This window comes from Oenanthe melanoleuca, chromosome 7, assembly GCF_029582105.1.
Source record: "Oenanthe melanoleuca isolate GR-GAL-2019-014 chromosome 7, OMel1.0, whole genome shotgun sequence".
Taxonomy (NCBI): Eukaryota; Metazoa; Chordata; class Aves; order Passeriformes; family Muscicapidae; genus Oenanthe; species Oenanthe melanoleuca.
In genome coordinates this window covers 17,637,125-17,650,982 of record NC_079341.1, presented here as the reverse complement: position 1 = coordinate 17,650,982, position 13,858 = coordinate 17,637,125, and the positions used below count along the sequence as shown (strand labels likewise).

Sequence of the window (13,858 nt, the reverse complement as noted above, 5' to 3'; positions counted from 1 at the left end):
AGTATCTATTCAGAGGGCTGGCAAGCATGTACCCTCTATGTAAGTCACCTTACCAATGCAATTAAAACCTGGCCTAACTTAAAAAAATCTGAATTCTTAACCTGTATCTTACAATTTTATTCTTTCTCAAAATAGCAATTTTCTGAGTTTCACTAGTGGTATTTTAAAGTAAAACAGAGCAACATAATTCAACAGCAGAATGCAACTCCTGTTCACCAGATAAAATTATACAAGTCCCACTACCTACAGAAATATGAGCCATAAGATCTTATATCCAGTTTACAGATACAGTTCCAAGGTATTGTCTTTTGTCTCTTAACAAAAAATATTTTCCATAAAATCTATATTTATTCCTCAGATGCTAATCTGCTCCTGATGTCTGACCCCAGCCAAAAGCTGCAATCCTCAATTTGTAAGATAACAATTACATCCTCAACACTTACACCCCAAAAATTAAGTCCTTAAATTACTTAAGCAGCAAGGAGCAAACCACTAAAAACAGCCAAGAAAAGCCCAGTTTTTCCAGCAATTGTCTATGATGAGGGGTGCACAATGGAAGATAAATACTTAGCTCAGAAATGAAAGCAAAATTAGACATGGTATCAATTATTCTGATTTTCCCATAGGAAACTAGCTGTAGAGGTATTAAAATTTAAAAAAGGGGACAGAAAATTACTGACTTTATATATATATATTTTTTTAATTCACTTACCTCTGTAAAGACCAAAAAAGCCTTCAAAACGCAAAACCTTTTTAAAGCAGTCAAAGCTGTTTTTATACATCAACTCTCCTACGACTGAACCTGTGGTGCGCTGATTCTGCATACGAGTTTTCACCAGGTCTATGGGGTATACTGCAGTAGCACCAACAGCTGTAAGAAAGCATGTGGAGTATTATTTCTGCAACATCATTGTTGGTGTAGTATATAATTATTGAGATGATTTTCTACAGCATTTATTTAAACACAAAGAATATAAGCTGATAAATTGGTATGCTGGAGGAAAGAAAGAAAGAAAGAACAACAGTGAAGGTCTAGGAAAAAGTCTCAAGGAGAATGGATTATACTGTTGTATAAAACAAGGTGTGTAGAATGCAGAACATCTATCAGAATTACCACTAAAGAAATCTGTTACTGGTGTAGTTTCACCAGGACTGTGCAGGGATTCTAGAACACAAGTGAAAAGGAAATAAAGGAAATAGCACAACCAAAATGGTTCCAACGCCCGATTTTACACATGCATAACCAAAACATCCACCTTCGATGAGATCAAGTAGTCTGGCAAAACAGTGTTAAATTACCCCAGGCTTGGAAACAGCAGAAATAGTACTCACCTCCAGCAATTGAGCCTAAAGTGAACCTGTAAGCTGACTCAGCTATCTGGAGCCAAATAGGTCTGCCTAATTCTCCAAAAGATTGCTGTGTGAGGGAAAAAGAAATGAAAAAAAGCTTGAAAATCTGCACAGGAAAGCAAAGGCATCTGTGAACTGCTTGCACAATGATACAGAAAGAATCTGATAAAAATTAATAGCTTTATGTTCAGGAGGAAGAAGAAAAAATAATTACTAGATAATGTCTATTGTGCCTAATGGATGAAGCACATTTTCCAAACACGTCTTGTAGAAAATATTCTTTATATATTCCTGGTTGTGCCAAAACAGTACACCAGTATAACCAAAACAATGATGCTCAAGGAAAACAAGACAGAAACTCTAAACAACTTTGCTGGTTTCTATTCTATTGCCTTTGAATATGTAAGGCCTGGGACTCCCTTTTGACTCAAAATTCAGTATTTCAAAAGGAATTCAAAGAATATCTCACAGATGAGCTCTATCATCACAGGACACATTTTAAGATTACATACCCATTACTGCATAGCACAAATATGACATTTCATGTCTTCAAAACAAGCAAAAAGTCAATTATTCCTAAAAGTATTCTCCACAAGACTTTTTCATGCAGTTTCTAATTTACAGAGCAATGCTGACCTCAATCCTTTCAAGTACATATGCTATTATAAATGTGTGAAGTTTTTAAAATAATACTCTGCACAGAAAATATCTGCAGAGACTCATAACTGTTATTAAATGGCTATTAGAAACAACTCAACTGATTAACAAGACATGTTCACAAACTTGCACTATAAAGTTCATAAGATGGGCCAAATTTTTGTCCAAACGTGAATAAGACAATTGGATGAAATCATGACCCGTAAAGAACCATGGATTATATTTTATACCATTTTCCATATAATAAAAAAGTACAGCTAAAACCATTTCCCTCCACAGGACATTCTCCTCCCCTACAATATAGCTTAACAGAGAAGAATAGTGAAATTCTAGGTAGCACCAAAATTACATACTGCACATGCAGACCAGCACAAAAAAAAAGTCTAAATCAAATGTACTGCCTTTACAAGCAATAGAAACAATAAATCCAAAGAATATCCTCATTACTGTAAAACCAGTATGATTTCCCATTAAAAAGAAAAAAAAAATCCACACACAAAATCCCCCAAAGGATAATAAAACCAAAATAATCCCAAAAATAAATTATAAAATTCAGATATATTTCTTTTGATTCATGTAAATAAAAGACACATGCAATAATATACCCCAAAAAGCCTTGGAAGCAGAACTAGTTCCTCATTCCACTGAAATTTTCTCCTAGTTTAGCACACCTGCTGCCTTTCAGCTGGTTTAAGATTATTCTTTTTTTTGAAGCTTTACACGGTTCTCATCAAAATCCAATCATTGCATTTAGACATTAAGCTTAGTGAATGCATCACTGAATGTTAAAAATCAAATTCTTTCTGAAGGAAATGTCACTTTTATATTATTAAATAAGTGTTCACAAAGTTTTCAGTTTACTTGTGTGTTCAGATGGATATGCAAATGAATGTAATTAATGCTATAGCTTTCAAATCATGAATATTTATAAAGAGAAAATTACTGTAGCTGTCATTCCCATAGGATATTCAGCTGCTAAGCTTTAAAAAAATCTTACACAATGAAAAAAAATTGACAATAAAGTAAACATGGTTGAAAGCAGGCTAATTTTCATTTCTACCAAATCTATGTAGAGTGATTTCATGTAAAATTTTAGATTTTTCTTTACAAAGGGATTTTTAAATCATATAAAACTGATTACAGAATTGGTTTCACTTCCCAGGGACAGCTGGACCACACTAAGATGATATTTGCTCTTCATGAACTGGAATCTTTCATTTTGTCAAAACACTTAACTTATTGTTCACTTAGCATAAAGTCTAATAAAAGACTGTTCTTAAAAACTAAATAAAATGAAATTATTTTGCTTTCTGGTGTCTGGTTTTAACACAGAATGTAGAATAAGATGAAAATATAATGTGCTAGTTCAGGAGTGTGAAATGAGTATATTCTGTTCTAGTGATGAGGGAAACTTTTATCAGTGAGCTTGTTTTAAGAGTGCCAAGCTACAAAGGTAGTTCTGAAAAGTGAAATCAGTATTTTGTCCACTCAGAGAGGTGAGTATGAAGACACTGATTAAAGCTGGCAGTGGAATGTCATTACAAAACTTTTTCAAAAATATTTATTAGCCTGGATAAACATTGTATCTACATTTCTGAGGCGTTCCATTCCATCATTCTTGTCATCAGGAATCCACAGGAAGACCTTTACCACTAAGTAGGGCTTGCACATGTGTTGGCTCAGGTATGTCTAACTGCCTAAGAACAACCAAGGACACAGGAGCGGGAACATTAAGAACAGAGCAGACACTGCTTCAGACTAATTTGTTTGAAAGAGAACCAAATTATCAAATTCAGCTCTAATAACAGTAACTAAAACAATGTAAGTTAAACACCTGTACAATCTTTGGTCCTAAATATTTAGTTCTTACAGTTGCAAAAGGAGCTACTGAAGTATGAAGCAATGTATAGTCAACATCCAACTGCACAGCCTGTAACTCCTATGCTGTACTACACATGTGCAATGTTTATTAAGGAAACTATGAAAAAAGCAAAGCTAGCAAACATAAATGTAAAGCTCTGGTGAAATAAAGAGTTCATATTCCACTACAATATTTTTCATCTTTTAATTCTACCATTTTCATCAACTCAAATATATTTGAAGTTCCCTTCCACTGTCTAGATTAGATAGAGAGCAAGTACAGTAAAACTCAATAATCATTTTAGATAAATGGGTAAGTCAATAATTTCATCCCATTTTTCAAAAAAGAACACATTTATAAGCTTCACATTTAATATTCATATTTTTTTTGTATTGAGTTTGTGTGGCAAAACTGGGGGTGGGGGATACAAGGGTGGCTTTGTGAGAAATCTGTCATGTCTGACAGAGCCAACACCCATCACTGGCCAAGGCCAAGTCCATCAGTGTCAATGGTAGCCCCTCTGGGATAATGTATTTAAGAAGAGGGAACAAACCCTGTGCAATGGCACCTGGTAAGAGGAGTGAGAACATATGAGAGAAACAATTCTGCTGGTACAAAGGTCAGTGAAGGAGCAGGAGGAGGTGCTCCAGGCATTGCAGAACCTGTAGGACCCCACACAGGCACAGGTGGATGCACCCCAAGGAGGCTGTAACTGCATGGAGGACCCATGTGAATCTAGTCCTGAAAGACTGCACCACATGGAAGGGACACACACTGGAGGAGTTTGTGAAGAACTGGGTTCCACGGAAGGACTCATGCTGGAGAATTTCATGTGTTCTGTGAAAAGCCTTTTCAGGAGTGAACAAATGTATTCATTGCAAGGAATCCAAGTATCCATATATGCATATATGCAAACAGGCCATTCTGACATCTCATACCTTGTCTAAACACACAGAGAATCTAACAGCCTGCCCCATTTCTATCCTTAACAGCAATACACACAGCATGTTCCACTTACCAGGAATCTGTTTACAGTGCATTATTCTTATTTTTCATTTGCAAGTACATGTTAACGTTCATTCAATATAATTTTTTTTTTCTTCTACCCACCTGCCTTTGGAGCTCAGCCAGGTTGTAAGGTAATGCACCTTCAGCCAGTGGTGCTATTCTCTCAATATCTGCCAAAGTTAAGCGCCTTTACAGAAGGCAGAGAAAAGCACATTATGGTTAAATAAAGCATTAAATATATCCAGTACAGTATTCCTGGCCACACCCCACAAAGTATATCTGAATTTTAAAAAAGGAACTTGTCATATCTGAATGCCAACCTAAGAAGTCTGCATTAAAGAATGTTTGGAGAAGAGAACACTGATTATCCAGAAGCATGTTCTTCACTACTAGTAATAAGGAATATAACACACAAATTAAACCAATTCTAGCTATTTCTAAGTAAGATTTTGCATGCATTAAAGATCTATGCAAAACATCAACCAGTGCATTGTAGCCTTTTGGGAGTATTGTATTTCTCTACTTCTTAAGTATACCTAAAATACAAAAATTAATAATTGTGCTTGTCATACACAATTCACTTACAAAACCCATGCACACAACAAAATCAGTTTACATTGAATAAATTACTGCAGCAAAATATAAAGAAACAAAACCTTTTAAAATTAGGACAAAAATAAGAGGTCACACAGGAAACACAAAAAATTATGATTGCAAAACGATAAAATTCATTATTATGTTACCCAGTAACACTGTATAAGTCTGTAAGTTGGTAGAGAATATCTATTTCCAGTGGTGTAATTTGTCCAAAGCGGATTGCAGAGTGCGTAAATTCCTCTGGATTTAAAAAGGAAAAAGAAATACAATATTTGTGTTATTTGTCAAACTTCCTCTTTGAATCCTTTCAAATAACTTTAATATCACAAAAATAAAGTCTATCGCCAAGAAGCAAAATCCATAATGCAAAGGGAAAAGGTATCTTTAGGAGAACATCTATCCTGAAACTGGACTTCCCACCACAGACCAAGTCTGACTCCACAACTCTGACTTACGGTAAGTATTCACCAAAGAACAAAAATCTTCAAATTAGCAAGCTTAATAAAACGACACCCATAATTTGTGATTCTTGCTTCTGAAGTTCTGCAGAACAGAACAGAACAATGGTCCATTATTCACAGCTTTAAGGGCAACTGACTCATCTATTCCCATCATGTCCAGACTTCTTCCTCTCATAGCTCTGAATGACTCCAAGCTTAGGTATTCATCTGGGCAAATTACACAACATGTTTATGACATAACTGGCAAGCTTTGGTTAACAAGTCTAAGCACTGAAACACAGCCTTTTTACCCAATACAAATTCAAGCAAGATGTACTTATGCATCTGTACCAAAAAACATTGCTAGGCCATTTGTTAGGACAATCTGGAGGATGAGAACAGGCATTTCATGCTTTCCTTCAGGGAAAAATATGCAGAGCATATAAATATAAGCTAAACAAAGAAGAACAAGAAGAGTGAAAAGAACTTGCCATGCTTTTTACCACACAATAGTTTGGCTGGTCCCCTTCATACAGGTAGTAAAATTGGTGATAAAATCTAACATAAAATGGCTACAAAAGTAATCTGCTTATGTCTGTGGCAAGACTAAAATACAGCAACCTTTCAGAAGCACAGAGATTTGTTATGCACTAACTGGCATAACCTGCATATAAAATCACTCGGATTTTCAAACTTAACCCATTCCACCACCTTCCCTAGGAACTTCCTATCTCTAAGCAACAGTGCATCTCTTTCAAAGATGATGAAATCCTGTAAAATTCTCAGTATCATACTGACTTGCAGTTACTCATTCAAACAGTAAGTCCAACTTACAAGTACAACTCCTTAATGATTCTTCTCCAACTGAAAATACTTACTAACCTGTGAGGATAAAAATCACCCAAAGCTAAAAAAAAACACTTTCCCAGAAGCCATAAACTCACTTCTGACTCACCTTAACCCACATGCATCACCAATTACAAAACGGATAAAATTTAAAAAATAATAAACTGTAGGAAATATACCTTACCTTTTGTGACTTCAACATCTCTTCTTGTACCTGCTATATTACTGTAGATCTTCCTAACAAGATCCATGTTATTCAAAAGGGCATTAAATGCATTGAAAAAGGAGAAGCTGACCTGATGTGATACAGTTCCACCAGCTACCTTTGAAAATTAAATGAAAACAGTTAAGTGCCTTAAGCACTTTTAGAACATTTTATTACAATTACGGAAACATTCAATTGAGTAAATTATGAAAGAATTAAAGATATCTTTCTATTCCTGTAATTTTAAGATATTTTAATAGAAAATGAGGGGATAATTATTAGACAGGATACTATTTTTGTGGTAAAGATTGAACACTAGGAAACGATTAGGAAATAATCATATAAGTAGGTTATTTTTCAAGTTATCTGATAGACACATTAAAAGTGTCACCAAGTAATCTTCTGAAAAAGAAATGCATGCAAATGCCTTTAGATAAAGGCACTAACTGATCTCTTCCATCACATACATCAATGACCATTTACTTTGAAGTCTAAAGTTAGTAGATACTCTAAATTTTATAGAAGATGGTATGCCTTATGAGTAAGGCAAGGCAAGATTTATAGGTAAGATAGTAAGATAAAAGTTATTACTTTATCTTTTATATAAATTTCATTCTTATGTAATTTTCATACTACATGCTTTCAGATTATAACTTGTATGTTATTACTTTACCTACAGATCTTGCCAAACTATCACGTCTGTAATCATTCTACCTCTAGAATCTACATACTGATTTTCCAAATTCTGATCTGAAAAAGAAAAGAATGCAAGAGTATATAAAAGGACAAAACTGTAAGTAGTCTCCAGCTCCTAAGAAGTCATATATTCAAATATAAAAACTGGATGCTTTTGTCCTAAATAACTTCCACTGGATTTGATGATTTTAAGGGTCTTTTCCTATATGGTTCTACAATTCTGTGATTCCTTCTGTACGAAGTAGTTTCCCTTGCTCTAGAGGAAAGTAGTAGTAGACTAACTCAAACTACTTCCAATGGCACTTTAAACATGTAAACCAGACTGCCAACCTTTTCACTACTGCAGCCAAGGAATGCTACCATGTTTCACCCTGCCCACTCTATTATGAAGCTGATAATCTCTAGCACCAAGGCCGTGAGTGGTAAGCAGGTAGAAGACAAAGTAGGAGAGAAGCAGTGCCATCTTCAAACATCACAGCTATCAAACACTGAATTCCAGGCACTTTTTGTTAACACTTACTGAAACTAAATTTTCTTCCACAAATGGAGTTAGCATATGGGAGCGAATAGTAACCATGATCTCATTGAAGTCCAGTCCAGTTATCACACCACTTTTACTTTTGTCCTTCAGTGCAAAGGCTTGTCTTGCATGTTCTGACTGCAGCTCCTACGATGAATATTCAAAGACAGGTGATTAGAAGCAAATTCTGTAATCCTCTGTTCACAAAACTTTCACTAATTTCATATTCTTATGCTCCAACAGGTCTGTGCATATAGACAATAGCATAACTACAGATTAAACTTCAAGGCCAGTTCAACTAAAATAAGAAATCTACATACTGATTTTATCCACAGATTCATTCCTCTGTCAAAGAGAAGCACCAATTCAAATGTAAGGATATATGCGCTTCCACTAAATAATTTAAGAAATCAACTTCACATACCCATGTCCTGCCTGCTATCTATTCCTTAATTAAATACTGAAGTGCTGGAAAAACTTCTGATATTGCTCTTGATGACAGAAAGTGAGCTGATCTCTTAGATATCCAAGATGAAATATGACTGGGCTATTATATACTAACTCATTGGAAAGTACTTGAAAATAAACAGAAGGACAGTGAAAATTATTTAATATGGATTTAGATTGCTCCAAACAGCTATCTCCCATAATGTCACAAATGGTTACTCATTTCAGACAATTTAAAACTCCTATACAAACAGCAAAAACCCTCATAAAAAGATCACTGTGGTAACCTAAACTCAAGATAATAATGATAGTTGTAATTCCTACGTCCAGAAAAAGTTGTTTCCTTTTATTCAAGCAAACAATATACAGCCCATTCAGCTGTCATTCAGACCTCCAGAAGCTGCTAAAAAAATAACCATGTTCTGACAGACAGTAAGAAGAGGGCAAACCATCTAGCTTACATTACCTTTACAGTAATTTCTCAACTCTCATAACCTCATGAACAACGTTTTCTAGATCAGGTACAACAAACCTGCTCTGATTCAAGTCCCAAACCCCAAAAGATGGTGTTAGACCAATAGAGAAAAGCAATCATATAAAAAGAGGGATAAAAATATTCAAATTGTGTACATACTGAAATTACTGCAACCCATACTAGCCTTCCCTACTAAGGGTTTTTATTATAAGATGACATTAAGAGGCTGCTCTATCTTACATGGCAGTATTTTGGAAAAAAAAACATAAAACCGAACTATTATTCTGCTCTGAATTCCCAACAAACCATTTTGGAAGCAGGTGTAGAGAAGGGCCATAAAAATTATAGAGGACTGGGCACCTCCACTATGAGAAAAGGCTTAGAGTTGGGGCTGAAGAGCAGGCTCCTGGGAGATCTTACCGTAGCCTTTCAATACTTATGGGGGGCTGATCAGAAAGATGGTGACAGACCTTTTAGTAGGGCCTGCTGTGACAGGACAAGGCGCAATGATTTAAAACTAAATAAGGGTGGTAAAGCTCTGGAACAAGCTGCCAGAGAAGTGGTAGATGCTTCATCCCTAGAACACTCAAGGTCAGGTCGAACAGAGCTCTGAGCAATCTGGTCTAATTGAAGACATCCCTGCAGATGGTAGGGGGCTGGACTAGATGATAAAAAGGTATTTTTATCTTGGACAATAAATAAAAATTATGTCAAAGCACATATGTCACTCCTGACTTTTAAGACAGTACATACAAAAATCTTCTTGCATCAAAGGCAGCTCTAAAAGTGCATAATCTACTTTTCTTCACATCTACAAGAAAGGCAATTATAAGTTATATCAAAAGGTGGTTATTGTATGTTAATTTATGAAATTCAGTGCAATTACCAACAACTCTGTGAACTCTTCCATGAATTACACTGCAAATTTCTCCTACTTTACTCTTTCTCCATCCTTTACAGATGATATTTTCCTTTCTGTTCTTCCAGTATAATATTCAATTCATAATATGCTTTAACTATAACTTTTTTGCTTAGCACAAAGTGCAGTTCAACAAGTGAAATTCTTTAAAGCCAAATCCCTAAAGGGTCGTTCAGCAACATCAGGAAATCAGATTTACTCTGCAAGCTGGCTGCACTTAAGACCGAACTCCTAGTATGTGTGTGGTAGCATGCACGCAAGTGAGATAAAAAAATGGTATATATTAGAACGTTTATAAAACCAAAGAAATGTTACAGAATCTAAAACCTCTATAGGGGAGTTTTTATAGTCAATATAACTGGTGATATTAAGAATGCTAACTTTCTCCAGTAGAATTTAGTTTTGCTATTGAATTCCTATGACAGAAAAAGCAGACCCTCAACCCAGTTTAGCAACAATCAGTAAAATGGTCAACTTCATAAACAGGATGTTTTGTCCCATTCTTTTAAAGGATGGTATTCAAGTTACAGCACGAGTATGCACTGCTTACAAAACCAGTATGGAGAAATAACCGTTCATCATTAGCTGTCAGGATTAGTATCAAATAAAGATTATCACTACCAGAAAAAGCTCAAAATTTATAATGGTATTAGTGAATTATTAAAAGTTAAGCGAATTTCAGTTCCAACTTTGGAACAAGGTTAATAACTGACCTGAAGAAACTGAGTGAACTCTGCATAGTTAAGATGCTTCTTCCTGTTATGTCCAAAATGCAGTCGAATAAACTCACAGTCCCAGTTGAACGGGATTTGAAGATGAATAAGAGTTTGTTCAAATATTTCTTTGACATTTGCTTTGGGGAGGGAAAAATGACAGGTGAGCCTTGGGTACAGTAAATCTACGAACATTCCAGGAGGAATACAAAAAAATTATTATTTCAGTAGCTGTTTAAAAAGTGTTTTATCTTGTTAAGAATAATTGCCAACCAAACCTTTACAGACCTGTAAAAGAACATATCTGAGACACAAATGATACTTTTTGTATTATTGCATAAAACCATGGAGTGAATGTTTTATTTAGTTTTAATTAAGAAGCAATTTCCCTCATACATGACAAATAAAAGCTATTTTGCATTCTGATATAAAAATCAATAGTGGTTCTCTGTCTCTGCCAGGAGTCAAATTAAGCCCTTTATCAAGAGCACAAATACCTGCACTACAATCTCAGGCAATATTTGTCATACTAAGTATGGTTTGATTGAAACTTGATTATTACAATCACACTGTCTGAATATGGCTATTGAAGATAGGTATAAGAAATTACATCTAAAACATATCATTAACTCAGCAGAAAGCACGTTATTAGATGCTTTTGATAAGGCCTTAGAACAAAAATCAAATCCTATAAAACATAATTGGTAGTCTCAGTTATTAAAATGTTTTAAGATAAGTGAAGATAGAGATGCCCTCCTTTAAATGAAGAAAAGAAAAAACCAGCCATTTCAGATTATGAAATTCTCTACATGTATACTGTAGAACAGAAATCTCAATGCTAAACATATTATCTGACTTCAGGAGAAAACAGCATCTGAAAAACAGCATGCATTATTCATACACAGCATTGCCATGCTGCAAAACAAGCCTGCTTTTTGTGCAGATTATCAAACACATGAACTGTATAACAGGACATCCACCCAACACCACATGAACACTTTTCAAAATTTCCCTCACAGTACCTGCTAACAACAAAATAAAATGTGGCATACAGTTAAAATTTAAAACAAAATACAAAATATTCTAGCTGATAACACACCTTTTACATTTAAACAGTTTTGCGAGACAAAATGGAATGAGAAGAACCTGAATTATCATTTGATAACTCTATCAAGACCTACTTAGTTGAAGTAACTGTATTGTTTTCTCTATGCTAAAGAACTCCCTGATTCATTCATAGTTTCAATTGTGTAGCCTATAGGTTCTAGAGCAAAGCTAGGAAATCCACTATATGTTTTTTATCTTTTCAGTGAAAAAAGGAAAGGAAATGTCCTGAATATGCGCCTCAAAACAGGTGCATACAAGATCACCCCCTTCATAGTTAGACTGAGATTATGTATTCAAAGGGCAGATAATGGCTAGTGACTAACTCATATGTAAAGGTCAAACACAAGAGCCAAAACCCTACAGTTTAAACCAGCTTCCACCAGAAACCTAAAAAACTATTCTGATTATTTGTAATTGTCTACTCATACCTACTCACCAGTATCAATGTGGACGGTGAGGGTTAAGAAAAAACGAGAGAAAGCACCAAATATATAGTGCTGAACTACTTTATTTTGCAATACTTCCTCTGAAAGTTCTGTTCGTAGATTTATTCATCATTGTTGCAGATCAAGGAATCAAGGTATGCACATTTAAATTCCCCACTTACCACTAATTCACTGCAGCTTCTGGTCAAGCTAGAGTCCCCATGTATTACAAACACAAACAGGTCAGTGCAGCTCATTATGGAGCCTCCAAAATGGCAATGAACCCTGAACAGAGCAGAAGACAAGCTGGCTTCATTGGCTCTATTGGCTTGGCCACTAACAAACAAATAGGGTGCCAACTGGCTACTACTTACATATATTACTGACTTCTAATGCACACTGAGCAACCCAAACTAAAACTTAGAAAAGAATGTGCTGAAGCAGCCAGAAAATTTAAACCTCATTTTCACCGTTTCAAATAATTGCTTCTCTTAACCTTAGAGAAAGGTAAAAAAAAGCCTAATTTTCTTCTTTACAAATTTTTTTCTTATTCACCCATGTTCACTGAGACAGATTTTTCACTTGTTTTTAGTAAGACTTAAACCCCTGATGTTTTCATACCTCTCAAGCATTAACTGTATACTACTTAAAAAAACAAGAATCAATTTCCTACACTTAATTTTTTTCTTAATGAAAACATTTACAACTACTCATCAACATATCTCAAGGCAAGATTCTTCAGCATATAAAAATAATAGTTAAATTAAGTAATAAATTTATATTCAATAGTTGAGTGTATTGGTACTTGATGAATTCCAGAAATGGCTAACTAGCTTTAATAATCAGTATCCAAAACTAGCCTGTTGCCTCTCTGAAAACTGAGGTGCTTTACCCACTTCTCTTTTCCAGGCAATCTCCAGCACCCAATATGTTCTGCATGTATTACTATAGTTTAGGTTTGAAGATACACTCTTGTATGTAATGCCTAATTACTTCCATGTTGGCTTGGTTTATGAAACACTTAGGGTACAAAAGCAAAATTCTTGTTCTGAAAAATCAGAGCCACAGAATGGTTTGAGATGGAAGAAACCTTAGAGATCCCTTAGTTCCAGACCCCCTGACATGGGCAGGGACACCTTCCACTAGACCAGGTTGCTCAGAGCTCCATCCAACCCGACCTTGGCACTTCCAGGGATGGGCCATCCACAGCTTCTCTGAGAAACCTATGCCAGTGCCTCACCACCCCCACAGCAAAGTAACTGATCCAGCTAAACCCATGGGAACATTAAATACAATTTACCAAACCCATCTGAGATTCTCAAACACCTCTTTTCAGGTGCTAAAATTTACTATGTCTACACAAAGAGCAGGGGTGCTTTCTTCATATTATATCAACAATACCTTGATAATCCAATTCTCTTGGCTCTTCTATTACATTAATGGAAATAGCCATCACCTCAGCTAACAACTTGTGTGTTGAGAAGCAGCAAACAGCCAATCACTGAATTGCAGAAATTATACATGTGATCATCACCTACGCTTTCACCACTCTGAAATTATCAACAAATGTTCAATTCTTAATTTTTTGTTTC

General features: G+C 35.3%; 1 protein-coding gene across 4 annotated transcripts in view; it reads right to left on the bottom strand.

Moving 5' to 3' along the window:
* Positions 1-13,858, bottom strand: part of SLC25A12 (solute carrier family 25 member 12) — a 45,660-nt gene that overhangs the window by 16,554 nt on the left and 15,248 nt on the right. For 3 of the 4 annotated variants that reach the window (XM_056496153.1, XM_056496150.1, XM_056496152.1), the window contains 7 exons: positions 10,735-10,874; positions 8,181-8,327; positions 6,944-7,082; positions 5,620-5,713; positions 4,979-5,063; positions 1,333-1,417; positions 713-871 (listed from right to left, as the gene is read on the bottom strand). In XM_056496153.1, coding sequence (XP_056352128.1) covers positions 713-871; positions 1,333-1,417; positions 4,979-5,063; positions 5,620-5,713; positions 6,944-7,082; positions 8,181-8,327; positions 10,735-10,874 — 849 coding nt within the window. Of the gene's footprint in view, positions 1-712; positions 872-1,332; positions 1,418-4,978; positions 5,064-5,619; positions 5,714-6,943; positions 7,083-8,176; positions 8,328-10,734; positions 10,875-13,858 lie in introns of all 4 variants that reach the window. The other variant, XM_056496151.1, reaches the window with a different exon arrangement.